The 20,055-nt window shown below is 61.6% G+C and overlaps 2 protein-coding genes across 11 annotated transcripts; both read left to right on the top strand.

The window, feature by feature from the left end:
* Positions 1-1,055: 1,055 nt before the first annotated feature.
* Positions 1,056-7,864, top strand: DMWD (DM1 locus, WD repeat containing). The gene is given in 6 exon segments (XM_070402154.1): positions 1,056-1,555; positions 2,723-2,905; positions 4,903-5,925; positions 5,927-6,172; positions 6,964-7,035; positions 7,333-7,864. Coding segments are annotated over 6 exon segments (2,013 nt in total). The 5' UTR covers positions 1,056-1,114; the 3' UTR covers positions 7,381-7,864.
* Positions 7,865-9,290: 1,426 nt separating this feature from the next.
* On the top strand, positions 9,291-19,378 carry DMPK (DM1 protein kinase). Of its 10 annotated transcripts, none has more exons than XM_070402156.1 (15): positions 9,291-9,650; positions 11,816-11,949; positions 12,178-12,261; positions 12,358-12,453; positions 12,919-13,067; positions 13,282-13,375; positions 13,658-13,864; positions 13,945-14,208; positions 14,793-14,878; positions 16,425-16,536; positions 17,235-17,392; positions 17,479-17,576; positions 17,740-17,786; positions 18,068-18,157; positions 18,492-19,378. In XM_070402156.1, exons 1-15 carry the CDS (start codon positions 9,491-9,493, stop codon positions 18,642-18,644), a joined length of 1,932 nt encoding a protein of 643 aa, XP_070258257.1. In that variant the 5' UTR covers positions 9,291-9,490; the 3' UTR covers positions 18,645-19,378. The 10 variants fall into 10 exon arrangements, with proteins under 10 accessions (XP_070258257.1, XP_070258256.1, XP_070258262.1 ...); XM_070402155.1 differs by having other exon boundaries at positions 18,072-18,157; XM_070402160.1 differs by having other exon boundaries at positions 9,292-9,650; positions 11,858-11,949; positions 13,945-14,193.
* The last annotated feature ends 677 nt before the right edge of the window (positions 19,379-20,055 follow it).

Below are 20,055 nucleotides of genomic sequence, written 5' to 3' on the forward strand. Positions count from 1 at the left end.
ACTTGTTGAGTGTGAGTGAGATGCCCCTGGGACGTTTGGTGACCAATCTGGGAGGCCACTGAATAAGTGGGTCTCAGAATATCTGTGATGGGGCAGCGTGGCTTCAGCAGAAGTCAGGGGCACTGGCTACCTGTGGGCACAGCTGGGACCAGGAGGAGGTTCGGGGGGACTGGTGGATCATTGGAACACTGGGGAGCTTACGGGGCCCAGTGAAGTATTGGAATCGAAGGTGGGTGTTGGAGGACCGAGTGAGATTGTTGAAGACAGTGAGTCATGGAAATACATATTGGAGGTTGGTGGGAAGCATGGAGATGTTCGGGGTCGGTATTAATCAGTAGTGGGCCAGATGAAGTCCTCGGAGTATTTTTTTTTTAAATGTATTTTTATTGATTTCAGAGAGGAAGGGAGAGGGAGAGAGGGAGGGAGAAACATCAATGATGAGAGAGAATCATTGATCGGCTGCAACCCAGGCATGTGCCCTGACCAGAATCGAACCCGGAACCCTTCAGTCCACAGGCCGACGCTCTATCCACTGAGCCAAACCAGCCAAGAAGTCCTCGGAGTTTTATGGGACTTGAGATCAGTGAGGTTTGGGGGATCATCAGGGGTGCGGAGGAATGGCTGGCGAAGCTGTGGCCAGTGGGGGAGAGCAGACGTCCGTGGGAAACACTGGAAGTCAGGAGGGTGTGTGTTGAGAGTCTCTGGAGACACTGGGATCATCTGGGGTCATCTGTAAGGTCACAGGGAGGCCAGGGCAGGAAAGAGGCCTTCTCTGGAGGGTTTCTCCGTTGCTAGGCAAACGGTTCCCAGGGCGCCGTTGCTAGGGACCTGTTCTTTTTAAATGCCACGCCCCTTCCCTGCGGCCCCGCCCCCGCAGCCAACCACACGGTCGTCTCCGGCACGAAGGCCACGCCCACCTTCTCGCCCCGCCCGGAGACCCAGGACCGTTACCCGAGCGACAGCCGGGCTTGTCCCTCCTCCCGGCCCCGTTGCCAATCAAGGAGACGTCGTCTGGGCGACGACCCCACCTCTTCCGGCGCGGGCCCGCGGCTTCCGGCAGGGGGCCCGGCGGCGGGCGGCGGGCGGGCAGCGGCGGGCCCGGGGGGCGCCCAAGATGGCGGCGGGCGGAGCGGAGGGCGGCTCGGGCCCGGGCGCCTCCATGGGGGACTGCGCGGAGATCAAGTCGCAGTTCCGCACCCGCGAGGGCTTCTACAAGCTGCTCCCCGGAGACGGCGCCGCTCGCAGGTCGGGCCCGGCTTCCGCCCAGACCCCGGCGCCGCCCCAGCCGCCGCAGCCCCCGCCGGGCCCTGCCTCCACCTCCGGCCCCGGCGCCGCGGGCCCCGCGTCGTCCCCGCCACCCGCAGGCTCCGGGCCCGGGCCCGCGCTGCCCGCGGTGCGCCTCAGCCTCGTGCGCCTCGGAGAGCCGGACACCGCCGGCACCGGGGAGCCGCCCGCCACGCCCGCGGGCCTGGGGGCCGGAGGAGACCGCGTCTGCTTCAACCTGGGCCGCGAGCTCTATTTCTACCCGGGCTGCTGCCGCCGCGGGAGCCAACGGGTGAGCGGCCTGCGTCCCGGGCGGGTGGGGGTCCCTAGGGGACCCAGAAGTGAGGGCCCGGAGATCGGCATCTGGGTGTGATGGACATCCCTGGGGGAAAGGGTTCTGGGGGTGATGCATCATCCTAAGGCGATGGAGGCCTCCCGGTGCCGGGCAGCCTGGAGGGGATGGGAAGCCTTGGGGGCCTGTGGGATCCCCGTTGGGGGGGCGGGGGGAGGTTCTGGGATGCTGAGTATGTTGGAGGTGATGGAGAATCCGAGGTGATGTAGACCCTCCGGGGTTCTGGGTGGCAGGCATTCTGCAGGTGACGGGAACCCAGAGGTGATGCAGAACCCAGGGGTATTGCAGTCTGTGGAGGTGTTAGGAGGAGCGGGGGGTCGGGGGGGGGGGGGTCTCCAGACCTGGGCAGCCAAAGGTCAGGATTCCGGAAGTGATGGGGGCTTAGAGGTTATAGGGATCCCAGAGAAAATTCCGGTTCTGGAGTTAATGCGGGTCCCGGAGGAAATGAGGATCTCTGAGCTGATGGGAGAGCTGGAGGTGATGAAGCCCAGAGGGGACATCCTCAGGGGTGATGGTGTCTCTACAGTGATCTAGGGGCCAGAGGGGATGAGACCCCTGGAGTTTACGGTGGTCCCCAGAAGGGATGGGGTCCTGAGCGTCCAGAGGGTGGGAAGGTACCATGAGGTTTAACGGTCCCTGAACTGATTTAGGGACTCCTGAGATGAGCTTTAGAGGCCTGGGGATTTGGGTGACCCTGAGTTGTGGGGGGAGGTGTTGGAATATTGTGTTGCTAAGACCCAGAGGAGATGGCTAAGGTTATGAGTAGGACTGGGAAGGAATCAGAGCTCAGGGACTATGGGAACCCCGAACCCTAATGCTGTGAGTAAGGGTGTTCCTGAAGTTGGAGGGGTCCAACTTTGGGGAGGCACTGTGGTCTTCTGCCCTGGGTGGGGGGGTCCTTCCTGTCTTTTCTTTTCTCTATTCTGTATGAAATTTGGGTCCCTCTTCCTGTCTGTGGTTGCTCCCTCCCTCCCCACTCACCCATCTACCTGCCCACTTCCCTCGCGGGGTTAACCTTGCTTCCTCTTAGTGGTTTCCTCCAACCTCAACACCCTCTTCCTTCCTCAGTGGTAGAAGCCATTAACTCCTTTTCTCCCATCACTTAAGTCCATCGACCTCAACAAGCCAATTGACAAGCGGATCTATAAGGGCACCCAGCCCACCTGCCACGACTTCAACCAGTTCACTGCTGCCACGGAGACCATCTCCCTGCTGGTGGGGTTCTCAGCCGGCCAGGTGCAGTACCTGGACCTCATCAAGAAGGACACCAGCAAGCTATTCAATGAAGAGGTGATTGTGGACCCCCAATGGCCCCTTCCCTTCTCTCCCATCCAACCCCACACATACTGTTTGCCATTAAACTGTGGCTCACTGGGGAGCAGTGTAGGCCGGAGAGGGACAGGATGAGGGAGAAAAGGGGGTGGACTGACAGCTATGCGGGATGGGTGACAGACAGCAGCCAGTGTGATAGCTAATAATGACACCAGCGCCTCCTGTGCCCAGGCCCTGTGCTTTGTTAGTCATATGCTGAATACGTGACTCCTGGAGTTTTCATCAGCCAATGGGTTGGGGATTGAGAGGCCCATTTTACAGATTAGAGAACTGAGGCTAGTCAGTTTGGACTGGTTTTAAGTCAGAGCCGTTGGTCTTTACATTCTGGGCCCTGTGGGCATTGGATTCAAATCCTTGCTGTACCACATGGACTCACCGTGTGGCTTTGGGAAGGTGACAGTGCCACCCGGCACCTCCGTTTTCCTGCTCTGCAGAATGGGGTTTTCATCCCTACCTCACGGGACTGTTGTAAAATCATGCATGGAGATGGCTTAGTCCTGGGCAGACTTGGCACAAGAGGAAATGCCCGCGAGCAGCCTTATCTGTGGGTACCCGTGCCCTGTGTGTCTGTTCAGAAGCAGTGTTCCATCTGCATAGAATTGCCTGGATGGCAGGAGGGAGTGCGTGGAACAGTGAATGGAATAAAGACGCACTAGCTCACCCATTCACAGAATAGTTATGGAGCATTTCTTCAGGGCCAGGCTTGTTCTCAGCACTGGGGATGGCTCATCTCGGTGAACAAAACAGAGGGCCCGCCTCTGTGGAGCTTTCATCTAGCGAGGCAGTTACCCAGCAAGTGGAGCGTATGGTTCGCCAGAGGGTGCTGAGTGCTGCGGAGAGAAGTCAGGCAGGGAAGGGGCGTGGCGGGTGCGTCGTGAGGTGGGGTAGTGGTCAGGGAGGGCCTCGCTGGGAGGGTGACATTGAAATGAAGACCTGAAGGAGGCAAGAAGAAGGAACCGGGGAAGGACATTCTGAGTAGAGGGAGGCGGGGACGGAAGCCCCGCAGCAGGACCTGGTCGGAGCAGTTCTGAGGGGGAGGGAAGTAGGTGAGCTCCCGGAAGTCAGTGGAGGGGCCGGGTCATGTAGGGGCTGGAAGGCTGTGGGAAGGCTGGGGCTTTAGAGCTCTCTCCCCTGGGCTTCAGCTGAGCCGTGTAACACAGAAGTGCTTTGATCTGATTGTTTTCTCAGTTCTCCCAAGAATGAGAAGCAACTTAGATACGGAGAAAAGAAATGAATTCCTTCCATTCGGTGGATGCCTAAGGGCCAGGGCTTAGTTCTCTCTGAACCCCTGGTTGAGAGAGGCTGCCCTGGGGTTCAGAGTGGGGGGCGCAGGCGCTGACTCACACTAATGGCAGCTCTCGGCCAACAGTGTAGGGAATGGACATGGGCAGTGGCGGCCTAGTGGCCAGTTAGGCCACTCCAGGGTTGATGGTGGCTGGGACCAGGGTGGTTGGGGTTCAGGGTGAGCAGAGGTCAGGTTCTGCATGTTATTGAAGAATTGGATGTGAGTTGTGAGGAGAAAAGGAGCAAAGATGAGCTGCAGGCAGGATGGGGTTGCCATTCGTGTGTCTAGGAATCACTTGCCAGGGACCCCCTGTGTGCACAGCTCTGTGCTGGGGCTGGAGCAGTGAACCGCCCCGCTCCTTAGGGGAGCCGATGGCCTGTGGGTCAGGTTATTGCCTTGAGCCTGACATGGAAAGACGGTGGGGGCCTTAGACGGAAGACGGTTCCCTGGAAGGCAGGACTGTCCCCTTGCCACAAACAGGACAGTGAGGCTCCTGGAGCTCTGGCCGCCGCAAAAGCAGCCCGTCTGTGTTCCCTGACCGCCCTTTCCCTCGAGGGGGCTCTTCTCAGGGGGCTGGGCCACGTCTGATGGCCTCCTGGGGAGCCAGGTTGGGAAGGAGGTCTGTCAGGGTCTGATGGCCTTCTCCCAACCCTATCGTCTCTCCTGGCAGCGGCTGATTGACAAGACCAAGGTGACATACCTGAAGTGGCTGCCTGAGTCGGAGAGCCTGTTTCTGGCATCGCACGCCAGCGGCCACCTGTACCTGTACAATGTCAGCCACCCGTGTGCGTCGGCACCCCCCCAGTACAGCCTGCTGAAGCAGGGGGAGGGCTTCGCCGTCTACGCTGCCAAGAGCAAGGCGCCCCGCAACCCGCTGGCCAAGTGGGCGGTGGGCGAGGGGCCCCTCAATGAGTTTGCCTTCTCGCCCGACGGCCGGCACCTGGCCTGTGTCAGCCAAGACGGCTGCCTGCGCGTCTTTCACTTTGACTCCATGCTCCTGCGGGGGCTCATGAAGAGCTACTTTGGGGGCTTACTCTGCGTGTGCTGGAGCCCCGACGGGCGCTATGTGGTGACGGGCGGTGAAGATGACCTGGTCACCGTGTGGTCCTTCACCGAGGGCCGCGTGGTGGCCCGCGGCCATGGCCACAAGTCTTGGGTCAATGCTGTGGCCTTTGACCCCTACACCACAAGGGCCGAGGAGGCGGCGGCAGCCAGTGGTGATGCGGAACGGAGTGTCGAGGAGGAGGAGGAGCCCGAGGTGGCCGGCCCTGGCTCGAATGGGGGAGACCCGCTCTCCCCAATGCCCAAGACCGGCTCCATCACTTACCGCTTCGGCTCGGCCGGCCAGGACACGCAGTTTTGCCTGTGGGACCTCACCGAAGACGTGCTTTACCCACACCCACCCCTGGCCCGCACCCGCACGCTCCCCGGCACGCCTAGCACCACACCGCCTGCTGCCAGCAGCTCTCGGGGTGGCGAGCCCGGCCCCGGGTCCCTGCCCCGCTCACTGTCCCGCTCCAACAGCCTCCCACACCCAGCGGGCAGTGGCAAGGCGGGTGGCCCGGGCACAGTGACGGAGCCGGGCACTCCATTTAGCATCGGCCGCTTTGCCACGCTCACGCTGCAGGAACGGAGGGACCGGGGGGCGGAGAAGGAGCACAAGCGCTACCACAGCCTGGGCAACATCAGCCGGGGGGGGTGGCGGGGGTGGCAGCGGCGGGGACAAGCCCAGCGGCCCTGTTCCCCACAGCCGTCTGGACCCAGCCAAGGTGCTGGGTACGGCGTTGTGCCCACGCATCCACGAGGTGCCTCTGCTCGAGCCCCTGGTGTGCAAGAAGATTGCCCAGGAGCGGCTGACGGTCCTCCTGTTCCTGGAGGACTGCATCATCACCGCCTGCCAGGAGGGCCTCATCTGCACCTGGGCCCGGCCGGGCAAGGCGGTGAGTCGGCCGCACTGGCCTACCCGGGACCTGGGACTCGGGGAGAGCAGCTTGTCACGATCACAGCCTCTAGCCCGTAGGGTGAGGGGCAGCCATGCCATCTTGGTGTCTCAGAGCAGGCCCTGCCACATCTCACGCTAGGTCTAGAACCCTTGGCAGCAGTCCACACGGTCAGGCAGAAGAGAGCGGGGTGTGGTAGGGACCATGGCCAGCTACCAGAAGAGCAGCCACTGGGCCCAGCACAGCCCGGTCTTGCCACTTGTTCCTTGAAGCCAGATCCGTATTTCTGTGGAAAATGTGATTTTTCAATGATGAAACTGGATACTGCGGGTCAAGTTCTGTGGGCAAGACAGAGCCTTGGGCTCGCCCTCCAGCCTGGCCCTGGCGAATGAGCCGGGTGCTGGAGGCACAGGCGGGATTACCAGGCTCCGGTCCAGTTCTGCACGTCTCCCTGTGTGACTTCGGCCAAGTCCCTGGCCCTCTCACCTCTTAGGACGGGGAGGCTTGAAGATGGGCAGTAGGCGGTCAATGTGCCCGTCCTGGGGTGGCCGTGGGGCTCGGGGTGGAGCACAGGCCGGGCGCCTGTAACCTTGGAGCTGTGGACTCTATGTTTCGGCTCCTCGGGTCTGGGCTTGGCGCCCGGCATGTCCCATCTGAGGGCCGTGGCTTGGTTCCTTGGGAGGTTTGGGAATCATAGCGCCCTGCATCCCTAGAACTCAGAGCCTCATAGGTGAGGTGTTGGGATTTGGGGAGTCTTGTGATTCCTGAAAGAGACCCCTCTATCTCCCTAGTTCACAGACGAGACCGAGGCCCAGACAGGGGAAGGAAGTTGGCCCAGGTCACCCAGCAAGTCAGTGGTAGAGGTAGGACTGTCCCTGAGTTCTCCCCTCCAGAATCTCAGCTCCCCCCCCCAGAAGGCGACCCCAGTTTTCCCCTCTTCCCACCTCCACCCCTACCCCATCCTCTGCTCAGGATCACCTGAGGACTTCAATTATTGCCTAAAAGTGCTGCCTGCTGGGACGGGGAAGCTAGTTGAGATGGAAGGTCCAGAACCTAGAGCAGCATCCTGGGTGGGGGGTGTCCGGTGGACTGAAGGGCAAGGCCCGGTGGTGGGACCTCAGATGTTCTCTAACCCCTGCTGTCTCCCCTCCTCTTCCCAGGGCATTTCCTCCCAACCAGGCAATTCCCCAAGCGGCACAGTGGTGTGAAGCCCTGGATGCTGGGTTCCCTGCCCCGCCTCGCCTCCCAGCCATCACCCTTCCGCTGACCTCACGGATCAACCTGTTAACAAGACTAACCATGACGGATGGACTGCTCTGGTCCCCCGCCCTGCACAATCTGGGGGGCAGGGAGTCCCCCCGGACTGGCCTCTACCCTGGGGGGATGTAGTGGCTCCTGTGGCCTCAGCCTTGTCCCCACCCACTGCCAAGTACAATGACCCCTTCCTTCCGCTGAAACATCAGTGTTAGCCTCATCCCTGTCCCCAGCATGTGACTGGTCATGGGCGGGGGAGGGAGGAGCTCCCCACCCACAAGAGCCCAGCTCCGCAGTGTGCCCCTCAGTCTGCGGACCCAAACCCCACCTCCCCTGCTGGTGTTCGTGCTTTTGAAAAGTGTTAAGTTATGGAAGCCCCTTGGGGCCCTTCCTGTCCCCAGCACCTCTTATTTATACTAAAGTTCCCTGTTTTCACACCGTCTCTGAGCCCTTCCTCGCAGGTGTGGTGGGAGTGTGTATGCTTTCACTGCGTGTCCACTTTTTTTTTTTTTTTTTTTAAGATAAAGTTTATTTAGAAAGTTACAGAGCCCTGGCCAGGTGGCTCTCTTGGTTGAGCATCCAGTGCACTGAAAGATTGCTGGTCTGATCCCGGGTCAGGGCATGGGGTGGGGGGAAGATGGAGCACATAGCAGCGGATCAGTGTTTTCTCTCCCTCTCTAAGCTTGTGCTCCAGTGAAGATTAGAAAGAAAAAAAAAAGAGAAGTAGAACCGAGCCACCTGGGCTGCATGGGCTCAGGAAACAAATTACAGAGGCCAAAGGAGGGCCCTGGAGCTCAGGGAAGGAAGCACTTGAAGATCGGATCGGAGTGGGTGTGCCCTGGGGAGAGCGTGTGCCCATCAGTCCACCCAACGGGCGAGCGGGGAGCAGCCAGGCCCTGCCCCCTCCCGCCCTTTTAATAGGAAAAACTGAAGGTGGGAGGAGGGATGTGCGCAGGGCACCAGCCGGCGGTGAGCAGGACCTCTTGGATGGAGGAGAGTCCACCCCCTAAACCCTTGAGGGACGAGAACCACCAGGGCCCCCTCCCGGAGTCCTCGGTGGGAGTTCGCAGCGTTGCTTGGCTTGAAAATGCCCAAACCTCCTAAGTCCATGTTACAGGGTCTTCCCAAATGGGGTCTCCCAGGCAGCTCCACAGGCCCAGAGCGAGTGCCCTTGAGCGCAGGGCTTGGCTTCCTGCTGCCTCCGGCCTGGCTTGCCCAGCCCAGCTGTCCAGGAGACCGGTTCCCTCCGGGAGGACTGTCCGCCCTGGAAAGGACAAGAGATCCCTCCTGGCGGCTCTCCTGCTCCGCCCCCCTCCCCCCTCAAGTGTTTGTTTCTAATCTTGGCCCGGGCAGGAATGTGGCTGCATGCCGGGCCCAAGGAGCTATTTTGGGGGCTCCTCTGCCTCCCCCAGTCTTTGGCCAGTGTCACCCCTGGACTTGGCTCCTGAGGGCCTCCCTTCCCAATTCTCTCACCACCCCTTCCCCACCTCCTGCCAAAAAAAAGAGTATAAAGCAGAAGGCCTGAGGGCTAAATTTAAACTGTCCCAAAGTCTGACTCCAGCTGAGTCACCCACAAAGCTGTCCTGGCCTCCTGCCCCCCTTCCCAGGCCTCACCCCTTCCTCCTCCCCCCAACTCCGGGGCTTGGGAGGAGTGTTCCAGGTCACTGGCCCTTAATTGGCCCCCTCTGGGGAATGGGAGGGCTCATCTGTGGCCCGTCACACCTGTTGCTTTAGCTTTCCTCTGTACTCCGCCTTTTATTGGGGGGCGGGATGTTGAATGGTTGAGATTCTCTACCCCCCAGTCTCACACTGAAGCATTCTGGGGGGGCCTGGCTTGTGAGGGGTTAAGGCTGGTAGGCGGGAGGGGGCTGGTCAAGGGGTGGGGAGAAGAGGAGGAGGCCTTTGCAGCCTGCAGAGAGAAGTGGCCAGAGGCCCAGGGGACAGCCAGGGACAGGCGGACATGCAGCCAGGGCCTTGGGGCCTGAACAGGGGCTGCCAGGCCCCGTGACGAGAGGACCCCGAGCCCCTGGCCCGGGGAGGGGGCCATGGTGCTGCCTGTCCGACATGTCAGCCGAGGTGCGGCTGAGGCGGCTCCAGCAGCTGGTTCTGGACCCCGGCTTCCTGGGGCTGGAGCCCCTGCTCGACCTTCTCCTGGGCGTCCACCAGGAGCTGGGTGCCTCCGACCTGGCCCAGGACAAGTATGTGGCCGACTTCTTGCAGTGGGGTGAGTACCTGCCTGCATGCCCTCTCCCCACTGGGAGGTGGGGGTAGGGCAGAGGCAGGGAATGGGATTGGGCGTTGGAGGCTCTTGGAGGGCAGGGCAGACATGGGGAGAGCTTCCTATTCAGGGGCGCAGAGCTTGGGCCTGGGTCCTGGGGTGACATGCCCCTACCCCTGTGCCACTCTTGCCGGGCAGAGTGGGGTCAGCAGAGGCCAGGGCAACCATGACTCAGAACCATGACTTGGGAGCCATGGTAGGCTGGGCTGGGATCAGCCCCCCATGGCCCCCTGCACCCCTACCCCCCAGTCCAGGCCTAGGGACATGCTTGGACTCCTGTCTCTTAGGTGCCCACACACACCAAAATGGGCCCGATGGCCTCCACCCTGGTTCCCAGAGCAAGGGGCTCGCACAGAGACAGGATGGGGCAGCTGCCAGGGGTGCGGTTCATGGGCAGGTGTTAGGCGCCAGCCTCTCCAGCTGCCCCAACAGGTGCCCAGGCACTGACAGGCTCAGTGACTCAGGCAGGCCCTAGGGGACAACCAGCTCCAGACAGGAGCCTCCCTGTCCCCCGTCTACCCCCAGGAGGAGGAACCGCCCATCCATTTTGGTCCCTTTTAGTCTGCAGGGTCAGCCTTCACTCCAGCTCCACCGACCCGTTCATTCTCCTTCATGACCTCTGTCCTCCGCTTCTCCCACAAAGCCCCTTCCTTCCTGCCAAGTCTTCCCCAGAAATAGGTCCAGTCCTCCAGAGGGAAGATGCTTGAACCTCCGCCTCCTGCCTCGCCTGTCCCCACCCGCTCCTGGCCCGGGACTCAGGCTCACTGGGGCCTCTGTCCCTGCGACAGTCTGCCACTCTGTCCCTCCACGGCCTGTCCTTCCACGGCTTGCTCTCAGTTCTCAGGCTCCCTCTGTCCCTGGGTTTCCTCTTCCTGCCTTCTCCCGCCCCTTCTTTCCTTGTGTCCATCTCTTCGGAACCAGGCCCTGCTCCTCTCCTGCCTCCCAATTCGCAGGTGGGAAGGTGGAGGTCAGGGGCCAGGCCACTCAGCCTCTCAAGAACCTTACCCCCACCCTCCCAGCCCCTTAGCAACTCTCGTAGACGCCTTTTTGCAGGGGATGAAGTTTGACCTGCGGGGTAAACTGAGACCTGTGGTGGGGGCGGGGGTCCGGCTCCCCTGGGAGGAGCACTCCTTTTGTGGCCCGAGCAGTGCCCTGGGGCCCCTCCCCTGCGGGCTTGGGCGGGGGAGGGGGCCTGGGTTCCCACTGCCTTAAAAGGGCTCAATGTCTTGGCTCTCTCCTCCCTCCCCAATCCTGGGCCCTGGCTGGTTCTTCCCTGCTGGCCCACTCTCCGGAACCCCATCTGGACTCCTCTCTCCCCTCCATAACCACTGTGTCTCCCCTCATTCCTACTCACCCCCGTCCTCCCTCCACCCCACCCCGAGGTTTCCAGTGGCTTCCACCCCTGGGGGTCTAGGCCTCCCTCCCCCAAGTCCCTGAGTCTCCTGCCTCCACCCCCCCAGCCCCCCCTCCCCCCTCTATTCCCAAACTGCCCCGTTAGCCTTCCTAGCTGTAGGACCTTGGGCACAGGAGTTCACCTGTGGAGCCTTGAGTCCTCGTCTGTAAATGGGGGAGAACAGAGCGCTGCTCCTGGATTGCAAGGACTGAGAACACATGTGAACTGGAGCCCCGGATGCGGGTCCACCATGGCCTTGTCCCCTCTTCAGTTCCTTCTCTTGGCCCCGCCCCCCAAGTCACTGTTTCCCTAAGTGTGGTCCAAGAGCCACCTGCCTCTGAGCCTAGAGGGACTGGGTAAAGCTGCATGTTCGGACCCTTTTCCTGTCACCCCAGTTGGGGTGGGGGCCCAGGGAGCTAGAACTGGCTCATCCTCCCTGTTCCCGGGTCTCCTTTCTGCAGACACACCCTGTACCCCACCCCTGCTCCCACAGAGCCCTGACCCCATGCCTGGTCCCCAAAAGGGGTTCCCGGGCCTCCCACTTCTGTAGGAGGGCAGTTTTGCATCCCCAAACCTCACCCAGGGCTCATGTGGGGAAGGCTTTGGGAGGCCAACAGTCATAAAGGGAAGGCCAAGAGGAGGGGAGGTTGAGAGTGAGGGTCAGAGAGGGGAGACTGAGGAACAGTGTGTGGGACTTCCTCCTCGTCTCCACTGTCAGTCCCGGTGACCCTCCCCTCGGTTCTCACCGCCCCGCCCCCAGTGGAGCCCATCGCGGCGAGGCTTAAGGAGGCCCGGCTGCAGAGGGAGGACTTCGAGATCCTGAAGGTGATCGGACGCGGGGCGTTCAGCGAGGTGAGCCCTGCGCCACAGCCGGAGCCCGGCCTTGCCCTGCCTTCCGCAGGTCCCAGGACTGGGGGCGGGGCCTTAGAAATTGATGAATGAGTTTAGAGCCTAAAACCAGCAGGGGCGGGGCTTAAGACCAATGGGCGTGGCGTGGTGGGCGGGGTCTCGGTGGAGTCCGGTCTGGGCGATGGGAGTTCCTCCCCGCCGCCACCCCAGCCCCCGCATGTCGGCCTTCAGGTCGCGGTCGTGAAGATGAAGCAGACGGGCCAGGTGTACGCCATGAAGATCATGAACAAGTGGGACATGCTGAAGAGAGGCGAGGTGAGGCCGTGCCGGCTGCGCTGGGCGCGGAGGAGCCTCCCCGCAACCCCCCAAACCCCCAGCCCCCAACCGCTCAGCGCCTCCCGCTCCCCGCAGGTGTCGTGCTTCCGCGAAGAGCGGGACGTGCTGGTGAACGGGGACCGGCGCTGGATCACGCAGCTGCACTTCGCCTTCCAGGACGAGAACTACCTGGTGAGTCCGGCCGGGCGACTGGAGGGACGCACCTCCACCCCACAGCTGTCAATCAAGGAGGCGGGCAGGGAGCGGTTTTAGGGTGGGGAGCCCTGTGTGGTGCGAATAGGCTTCCTTTCCCGGGATGGCGGGCGTTCCCAGGCCGATTCTGGGGGCTCTATAAAGCTGCGCCTTGGGGGGACCTTACCTGGAATGGGAGAGCTCTGCGGAGTCTGAGCGGGGCGTCCGGGGAGCTGTGCACTCTGGGCACCAGGAGGCCTCTGGTCCTCTTCTCGGGAGAGTGGATCTCTGCCTAGTGACATCTGGCAGAATTGGGGGTTCTGGGTGGGGGAGGGGTCTCTGATTTGGCCTGGAAGACCTCTGGGGCTCCCTTGGGGCTCCCGCTGCGGGATCTCTGGGAGTCTGTCCAGGGCTATCAGCCAGGTCACCCCGGGGGCTTACTGACCCCCGACACGCCCCCTCCAGTACCTGGTCATGGAGTACTACGTGGGCGGGGACCTGCTGACGCTGCTGAGCAAGTTCGGGGAGCGGATCCCGGCCGAGATGGCGCGCTTCTACCTGGCGGAGATTGTCATGGCCATAGACTCGGTGCACCGGCTGGGCTATGTGCACAGGTGGGCGCCTCAGGGGCGAGGGGGGGGCTGGACAACTGTTGGAGCCCAGAGGGGGCAGCGCCTGCAGAGGGACCTGGAGACAGAGCCTGAGGGCAAGGCCTGGAGGCTTGGGAGTTAGAGTCCTCTAGTCCCTAACAGAACGGGGCCTGAGCCTGGTGAGAGCGTGGGAGGGAGGCTCACCTACCCCCTCGGCTCCCACCTTCCCGCTGGGCAGGGACATCAAACCCGACAACATCCTGCTCGACCGCTGCGGCCACATCCGCTTGGCCGACTTCGGTTCCTGCCTCAAGTTGCGGGCTGACGGAATGGTGAGCAGTGCGCCCGCCGGTGTCACCAATGAGGGCTGGGGTGGGGGCGGATGCGGTGCGGAGTGCGGGGCGGGCTGACGCGCGTTGGCAGAGCCAGGCCTGGATTTGGGGGGCGAAGGAGGAGGAAGAGGAGGAGGAGGAGGAGGAGGAGGCGACTCGGGCCGGGCTGGCTCAGAGTTAGGAAGGCAGGGGGCGGGGGCGGGCGCTGGGCGTGGCTAGAAGGAGGCGGGGCCAGGGCTCAGAGGGGCGGGGCTGAGCCCAACTCCGATTCTGTTGACTCAGGTTCGGTCGCTGGTGGCTGTGGGCACCCCCGACTACTTGTCCCCCGAGATCTTGCAGGCCGTGGGCGGCGGGCCGGGGGCGGGCAGCTACGGCCCCGAGTGTGACTGGTGGGCCCTGGGCGTGTTCGCCTATGAGATGTTCTACGGGCAGACGCCCTTCTACGCCGACTCCACGGCCGAGACCTACGGCAAGATCGTGCACTACAAGGTGAGCGGAGCCCCCGGAGCCCTGACCCCTCTGCGCCTGCGCCCAGGCTGACATCCCCGCTCTCCTGCCCCTGGGAGCAGGAGCACCTTTCCCTACCGCTGGCGGATGCAGGAGTCCCCGAGGAGGCCCGCGACCTCATCCAGCGGCTGCTGTGTCCCCCGGAGACGCGGCTGGGCCGGAATGGAGCAGGCGATTTCCAGAAGCATCCTTTCTTCTTCGGCCTCGATTGGGATGGTCTCCGAGACAGTGTGCCTCCGTTTACTCCGGATTTTGAGGGGGCCACCGACACGTGCAACTTCGATGTGGTGGAAGACGGGCTCACTGCCATGGTGAGCGGGGGCGGGGTAGGTACCTGCGACCCCCGCTCCCCTCATCCCTTCTCCATTAAGTTCGGGCAACGATAGTGCCCGCCTCCTGGGGGCCTGGCATCATTTCTTCCGTGAACAACTGCTCTGTGCCTGTCCAGGGCTGGGGACCCAGCGGCGGCCGAGACTCGCAGTCCAATGGGGGACACAGACTTGTCCCCAGACGATGACACCCCAGAGCAATCGGGGCCGGGGTGAAGGACAGGGGTAGGGCCTCCTGGAGAAGGGCACTATCGGAGCCGGGCCGGGAAGGATGAGGTGGAGGCAGGAAAGCACCACAGAAGATCACCCTCCCTGAGGCCGCCGCCCTCTCGAGTTACACAAGCTGCCTTGGCGCTTGGTCAGCCCGGTGCCCTGTGCTGGGCACTGCCCTGGTCCCGCTGCCCCTTCCGTTTGGAGAAGTAGATACGGATACTGTGGTGAGCACCTTGAGGGAAACAGGACACCATGAACGACGGAGGGACACGTTATATAGGCCCTAAGTAAGGGTGGGTTTGGGGGGAAATTTAAGTTGAGACGTAAGGGGTCAGGGGCCAGCCTCCTGTCTGATTCTCTTGTATTAGGAGACGCTGTCAGACATGCGGGAAGGCATGCCGCTGGGGGTCCACCTGCCTTTTGTGGGCTACTCCTACTCCTGCATGGCCCTCAGGTAAGAGCTGCCCCTGTGGCCTGTGAGGAGCAGGCTGGGGGTGCAGGAGGCTGCGCAGGGTTACAGTGTCCGGGCCCATCAGCGCCCAGTAGAACTGCAGGGTCAGTCTTGGAACCTTACTGACTTGGGACCAAGGGCTCTTAGGAACCCAGAGCTGTAGGGCCTTAGATCTCAGACCACAGTACTTTGAAATGTTAAGATTCAATTGTAAAGCCTCAGAGCCACTTTAGATTTCTAGTACAGAGTCATGGGACCTCAGAATCCTAGAAAGCAAACTGTTTAGAATCTTAAAACCAATCGTGGAACAACACAAATTCAATGCATCACTCACATTTAGCCTTTTAAAAACATTAATTCCAGCCCTTGCCGGGTGGCTCAGTTGGTTAGTGCTGCCCCGATACACCTAGGTTGTGGGTTCAATCCCTGGTCAGTGCTCATACAAGAATCAGCCAATGACAGCATAAATAAGTGGAACAACAAATCGATGTTTCTCTCTCTTCCTTCGCTCTAAAATCAATCAATAAATAAAAAATAAAACAGGAAGCCCACTAAGAATACATTGCTTGGCATTAGTAAATTATAATATGTGGATCAGAAAAAGGAAGCCCATCATCAGCGATGAACCCTGTCTCATGGGTACACACACATTTTTTTTTTGAAAAATATATTTTATTGATTTTTTACAGAGAGGAAGGGAGAGAGATAGAGAGTTAGAAACATCGCTCAGCTGCCTCCTGCACACCTCCCACTGGGGATGTGCCCGCAACCAAGGTACATGCCCTCGACCGGAATCGAACCTGGGACCTTTCAGTTTGCAGGCTGACGCTCTATCCACTGAGCCAAACCGGTTACAGCTGTACACACACATTTTTAACAACCCCGAGAACCTGCTGCATTCTACCCTGTTTTGTTACCGACAATGTATTACCAACACCATTGGTTATGAATGAACTACAACCCAATCCTGACCCGCTGTGTATACTCTCCTTATTGGGCAGGGCAGGACTCAGTTAGCCTGTCCTCGGCCCTCAGCCAGGTCGCATGAAGCACAGGCTGGTCCAGGTGCATGTGCCGATGGTTAGGTCCCTGAACACAGGACTGGGAGGAACACCTGCTTTTACTGCCACTTAGTATGTGGGGAGCGTCTGTGTCTAGAGTCACAGTCCTGGGATCCACACACAGTCCTAAGGCTCTACCTTTGGAGGTGGGCAGTGTTCCACTCAGAGGGTCGCCTCACTGTCCTGAGGCCCTAAGGAGAGGGGTCTGCAAAGGGCACATGGAGAGGGAGGAGATGAGTGGGCCCTAGGACATGGGTGTTGTTCCCCGAGTTCCCACAGAAGGTGCAGAGGGCAGCTCCCAGGGGCCTGAGGCCATGCAAAGGGCAGCCTTTTTCCTTTCCAAGAGGAAGACCTGTCACACCAATTTAGCAACTTGTTCCCTTCACTCTGCCCCCCTCCTCAAACCATGGGTCTTTGGATCTAGCTGCCCCATGACCAGAGGTTAGGGAGTCCTGGCTCTCTCCCCCTCGAACGCTCCCTCTCCCCAGGGACGATGAGGTCCAGGGCCCCATGCCCATGGAACTGGAGGCCGAGCCGTTGCCTGAGCCACCTGTGCAAGTGCCCAGCCTGGAGCCCAGGGTGCCCCCACCGGAGGAAAAGGTGAGTTGTTGGAGGAAAGGCAAAGATTTCCAGGGTAGCGCGTGCCATGGAGCACTAAGCCCTCTGACAGCTGACTCACAGAGATGGAAAATGTGTTACTTCCGTCAGAGACGACCAGAGGGCATTGAGTGTGTGTGCGGGGAAGCCCTGCAGAAGGAGGGGGACCACCCATGGGAAGGAAAGTGCAGTGCCCACTGGTTAGCAGAGAAGAGCTTCAGGGCAAAGGCCCTGAGGTGGGAACCAGCTGGTTTGTTCGTGACCCTGAAAGGAGGGTATTGAAGCTGAACTGTTCCAGCGGAAAGAGGGTGAAGAGTGAGGGGAGGGAGGCTGCAGAGGTCAAACCAAACCAAACCACACCAAACAGGGCCTCTGGTGCAGCAGGCCTTCTCCGGCCGGCCCTGAGGAGCTGGAGAAGTTCTGAGCAAGGCTGCAACGTGGTCAAGTTGAGCTGGTGTTTTAGGAACAACCCTTTGGCTCCTGTAAGGAGGTGGATGGAAGTGGAGCCCCTGAAAGGCTGGAGACCAGGGTGGGAGGTGCGTTAGGGAAGGAGGATGCCTGGATCATTGCAGGAACTGTGGGGATTCCAGAAAGATCTAGGAGTGTAGAAGGCAAGAGAGGATCCCAGGCCTGGAACCTATGCCCCAGTCTTGAGTGCCCCAGGAGCCACAGGCAGCCCTAAGCCCAGTCCCTATGTGCAGGCTGAAGTGGCAGTTCCAGTGGCAATCCCAGCGGATGTGGCAGAGGCCGAGGTGACCTTGCAGGAGCTCCAGGAGGCCCTGGAGGAAGAGATGCTTACGCGGGAGAGCCTGAGCAGGGAGCTGGAGGCCATCCGCACGGCCAACCAGAACTTCGCCAGGTCGGGGTCAGGGCACAGGGGCCTGTCGCTATTTAGCAGCCTCTCCCAGAGACCCCACAGGGCTCACCGTCCTTACCTCCCCTCAGTCAGCTCCGCGAGGCTGATGCCAGGAACCGAGACCTAGAGGCGCACATCCAGCAGCTGCAAGAGCGGATGGAGGGGCTGCAGGCGCAGGGAGCGGCCGGTGAGTCCCTCATCCACCTCCTTTCCCCAGGGCACCAGGGGAGGGGGGCTCGCCGGCGTGTGTGGACACCTGGGGGAGGGAGAGTGGCCCAGGCTGAGGCACACCGCGCCACTGTCCTCCTCCGTCACTGCACGCACCCTACACCTCTCTCTTCTCCTTCCAGCTGTCACGGGGGTCCCCAGTCCCCGGGCCACGGATCCACCTTCCCATGTAAGACCCCTCTTTTTCCCCTGCGTCAAGCCTGCTGCCCCCTCTTGCAGACCCTGTCCCCGTCTCCCCGTCCAGATTTAGGGCTCACCTACCTCTTTGGGGTTCCAGGCAACAGAACCTTCCATTCAGCCCCATATCCACCAGATCTCCCACGGTTCAGGCCTCTCACCAAATCCCGTCCGGGAGCTCCCTCGATCCCCTCCCCGACCTCGGTTCCCTGTCTCTCGCCCCCAACGAGGCGGCCGGGCTCCGATTGGGTCACCTGTCCCTTCTCTCTCCAGCTAGATGGCCCCCCGGCCGTGGCTCTGGGCCAGTGCCCGCTGGTGGGGCCAGGCCCCATGCACCGCCGCCACCTGCTGCTCCCTGCCAGGGTACGTCCGGCTGCTTCCACCCACCCGCCCGCCCGCCGCGGCGTCCCCCGCCTCCTCCACGAGCCCCAAGCCGCCTGTGCTTAGCTGCTCCTCTATGAGGCTGGGCTTCTGCGGGAGGGAGGGTGCTTTGGAAGCCAATCAACGCAGCCGCTAGAAAAGCAGCCAATGACGAGTTCCGACAAGACTGGAGGCTTGCAAGCCGACCAACCACAGCTGCCCGAGTTGTTGGGGGCGGGAAGAACGAGGACCCATCTATGAGCGGGGGCGGGGCGAGTCCCAGCAACCCATCAAGTACCCGTTTACATCGGTGCTGATCCCGCCCTCTCCTCCGTAGGTCCCTAAGCCTGGCCTATCGGAGGCGCGTCCCCTGTTCCTGTTCGCCGCTCCTCTGGCTGGTACCGCCGCCCTGGGCTGCACTGGGTTGGTGGCCTGCGCAAGCCATCCCGCCCGGGTCTGGCGCCGCCCAGGAGCCGTCTTCGTCCCCTGAACTTTAGAGCCCCGGCCCGTCCTCCACTCGGGCCCCGCGGGAGGGTTGGGTGACGCGCGCTCGGCCCAGAAGCCACTCACACCGCCTCCCGACTCACCGCTCCAAGTGTGCGCCTCCACCCCAGCTGCAGCCTTGTGATCCGGCCCGCCCCCTGGCGGCCGGGGAGGGAGGAGCCGGGCCCGAGGCCGGAGCGCGGGGCTCACAGGAGGCCTGTAACCCGAAGTGGTGCTGTGGGTGGAACGCGGACCACTTCCTCCGGCCTGGCTGAGGCCGCGACGTGGATCGGCAAACTGCGATCGAGAGAAGGCAGCAGGGCCAGAGCTCAGCCATCTGTTTTTCACCCTCCACGCACCACACCCACATCGGCTCGAAAACCACCAACCCTTGTGCATGAAGCCCTGCTCGCTCGTTCTCTGCGAGAGAATGTCTAGCGCGAGCCCCGCTGCTCTCGGGAACCGTTCGCTTGTATTAGCCCCGCTTTTTCGGGGCCTCCCGCGTCCTCCTCACGTGCGCTGCTCTCGGAGCCTCTGCGGCTCCTCCCGCCTCGGCGGTTTGGGTATTTATTGACCTGTCCCCCGACCAGCTGAAGGCTCCAGGACCCTAGCACCCTAATCCACGTTTTGGATGCACTGAAACCCCGACCTTCCTCGGTATTTATTGTCTCTCCCCCACCTAGGAACCCCACCCCCGACCCTTGTGAATAAAAGGCTCCCTTGTCTGCCCCAAACTCTGAACTCCGCGGTGTGTGCTGTTTGCGTTGCGGGAAAGAGGTTGCTCGGTGGGCCAATCAGAAGGCGAGCGGAAGTGGCCAATGGCCTGCCGGGGACTAGCCGAGGAGGACGAATCAGGGACGTGGGTGGACGTTCGGGGGCGTGGCCTCAGAACTTAACCAATAGGAAGAGGCAAACGGGCAACCCACCCCCAAGACACCGCCCGTTGTCCAGCTGTGGCCCAGCTGTGCCACCGGCTCGCGGGGAAGAAGTGGGCAGCACCCGCCGCGCGCGCGTCCATCCTCCTCCTACTGCGCCTGCGCGGGCCACGCGCATCCGTTCCAGGGACTTAACGCTCCAGAAAAGTTACAGCAAACTTTCTAGCCTGTTTCGCCCGCCCCTTCTCCGTGCCAGACCCGCCCCCCTGTGGAGCCGGGAATTCCGAGGGGCGGAGCGCAGGCCGAGATGGGGAGTGTGGGGGCATTCAGAGGACCCTGGAGACGAAGGCGTGCAGAAGCTCAGTCTTGGGGCGGAGGTGGCTTCGCGCCCTTAGCCCTCCCGGACGGCCCGTTACCTTCTCCGTTGTCCCGATGGGAAACTGAGGCCCTGAGCAAGAGGCACACGCGGGGGGAGGCAAAAAGAGCGGCCTGAGGCGGAGGGAAAACAAAGGGAGAATCACGGACAGACGAGGAGGGGAACGG

The sequence above is a fragment of the Myotis yumanensis genome, unplaced genomic scaffold (genome assembly GCF_028538775.1).
Source record: "Myotis yumanensis isolate MYYU_CA2020_CCGP unplaced genomic scaffold, mMyoYum1.0.hap1 SCAF_23, whole genome shotgun sequence".
NCBI lineage: Eukaryota > Metazoa > Chordata > Mammalia > Chiroptera > Vespertilionidae > Myotis > Myotis yumanensis.

Bases quoted from the DNA above. Each gene is read 5' to 3' on its own strand.
- DMPK (XM_070402155.1), top strand. From the start codon at position 9,491: ATGTCAGCCGAGGTGCGGCTGAGGCGGCTCCAGCAGCTGGTTCTGGAC. The intron at 11,950-12,177 runs GTGAGCCCTGCG...GTCGGCCTTCAG, and splicing joins GACGCGGGGCGTTCAGCGAG to GTCGCGGTCGTGAAGATGAA. The intron at 17,577-17,739 runs GTGAGTCCCTCA...TTCTCCTTCCAG, and splicing joins GCAGGCGCAGGGAGCGGCCG to CTGTCACGGGGGTCCCCAGT.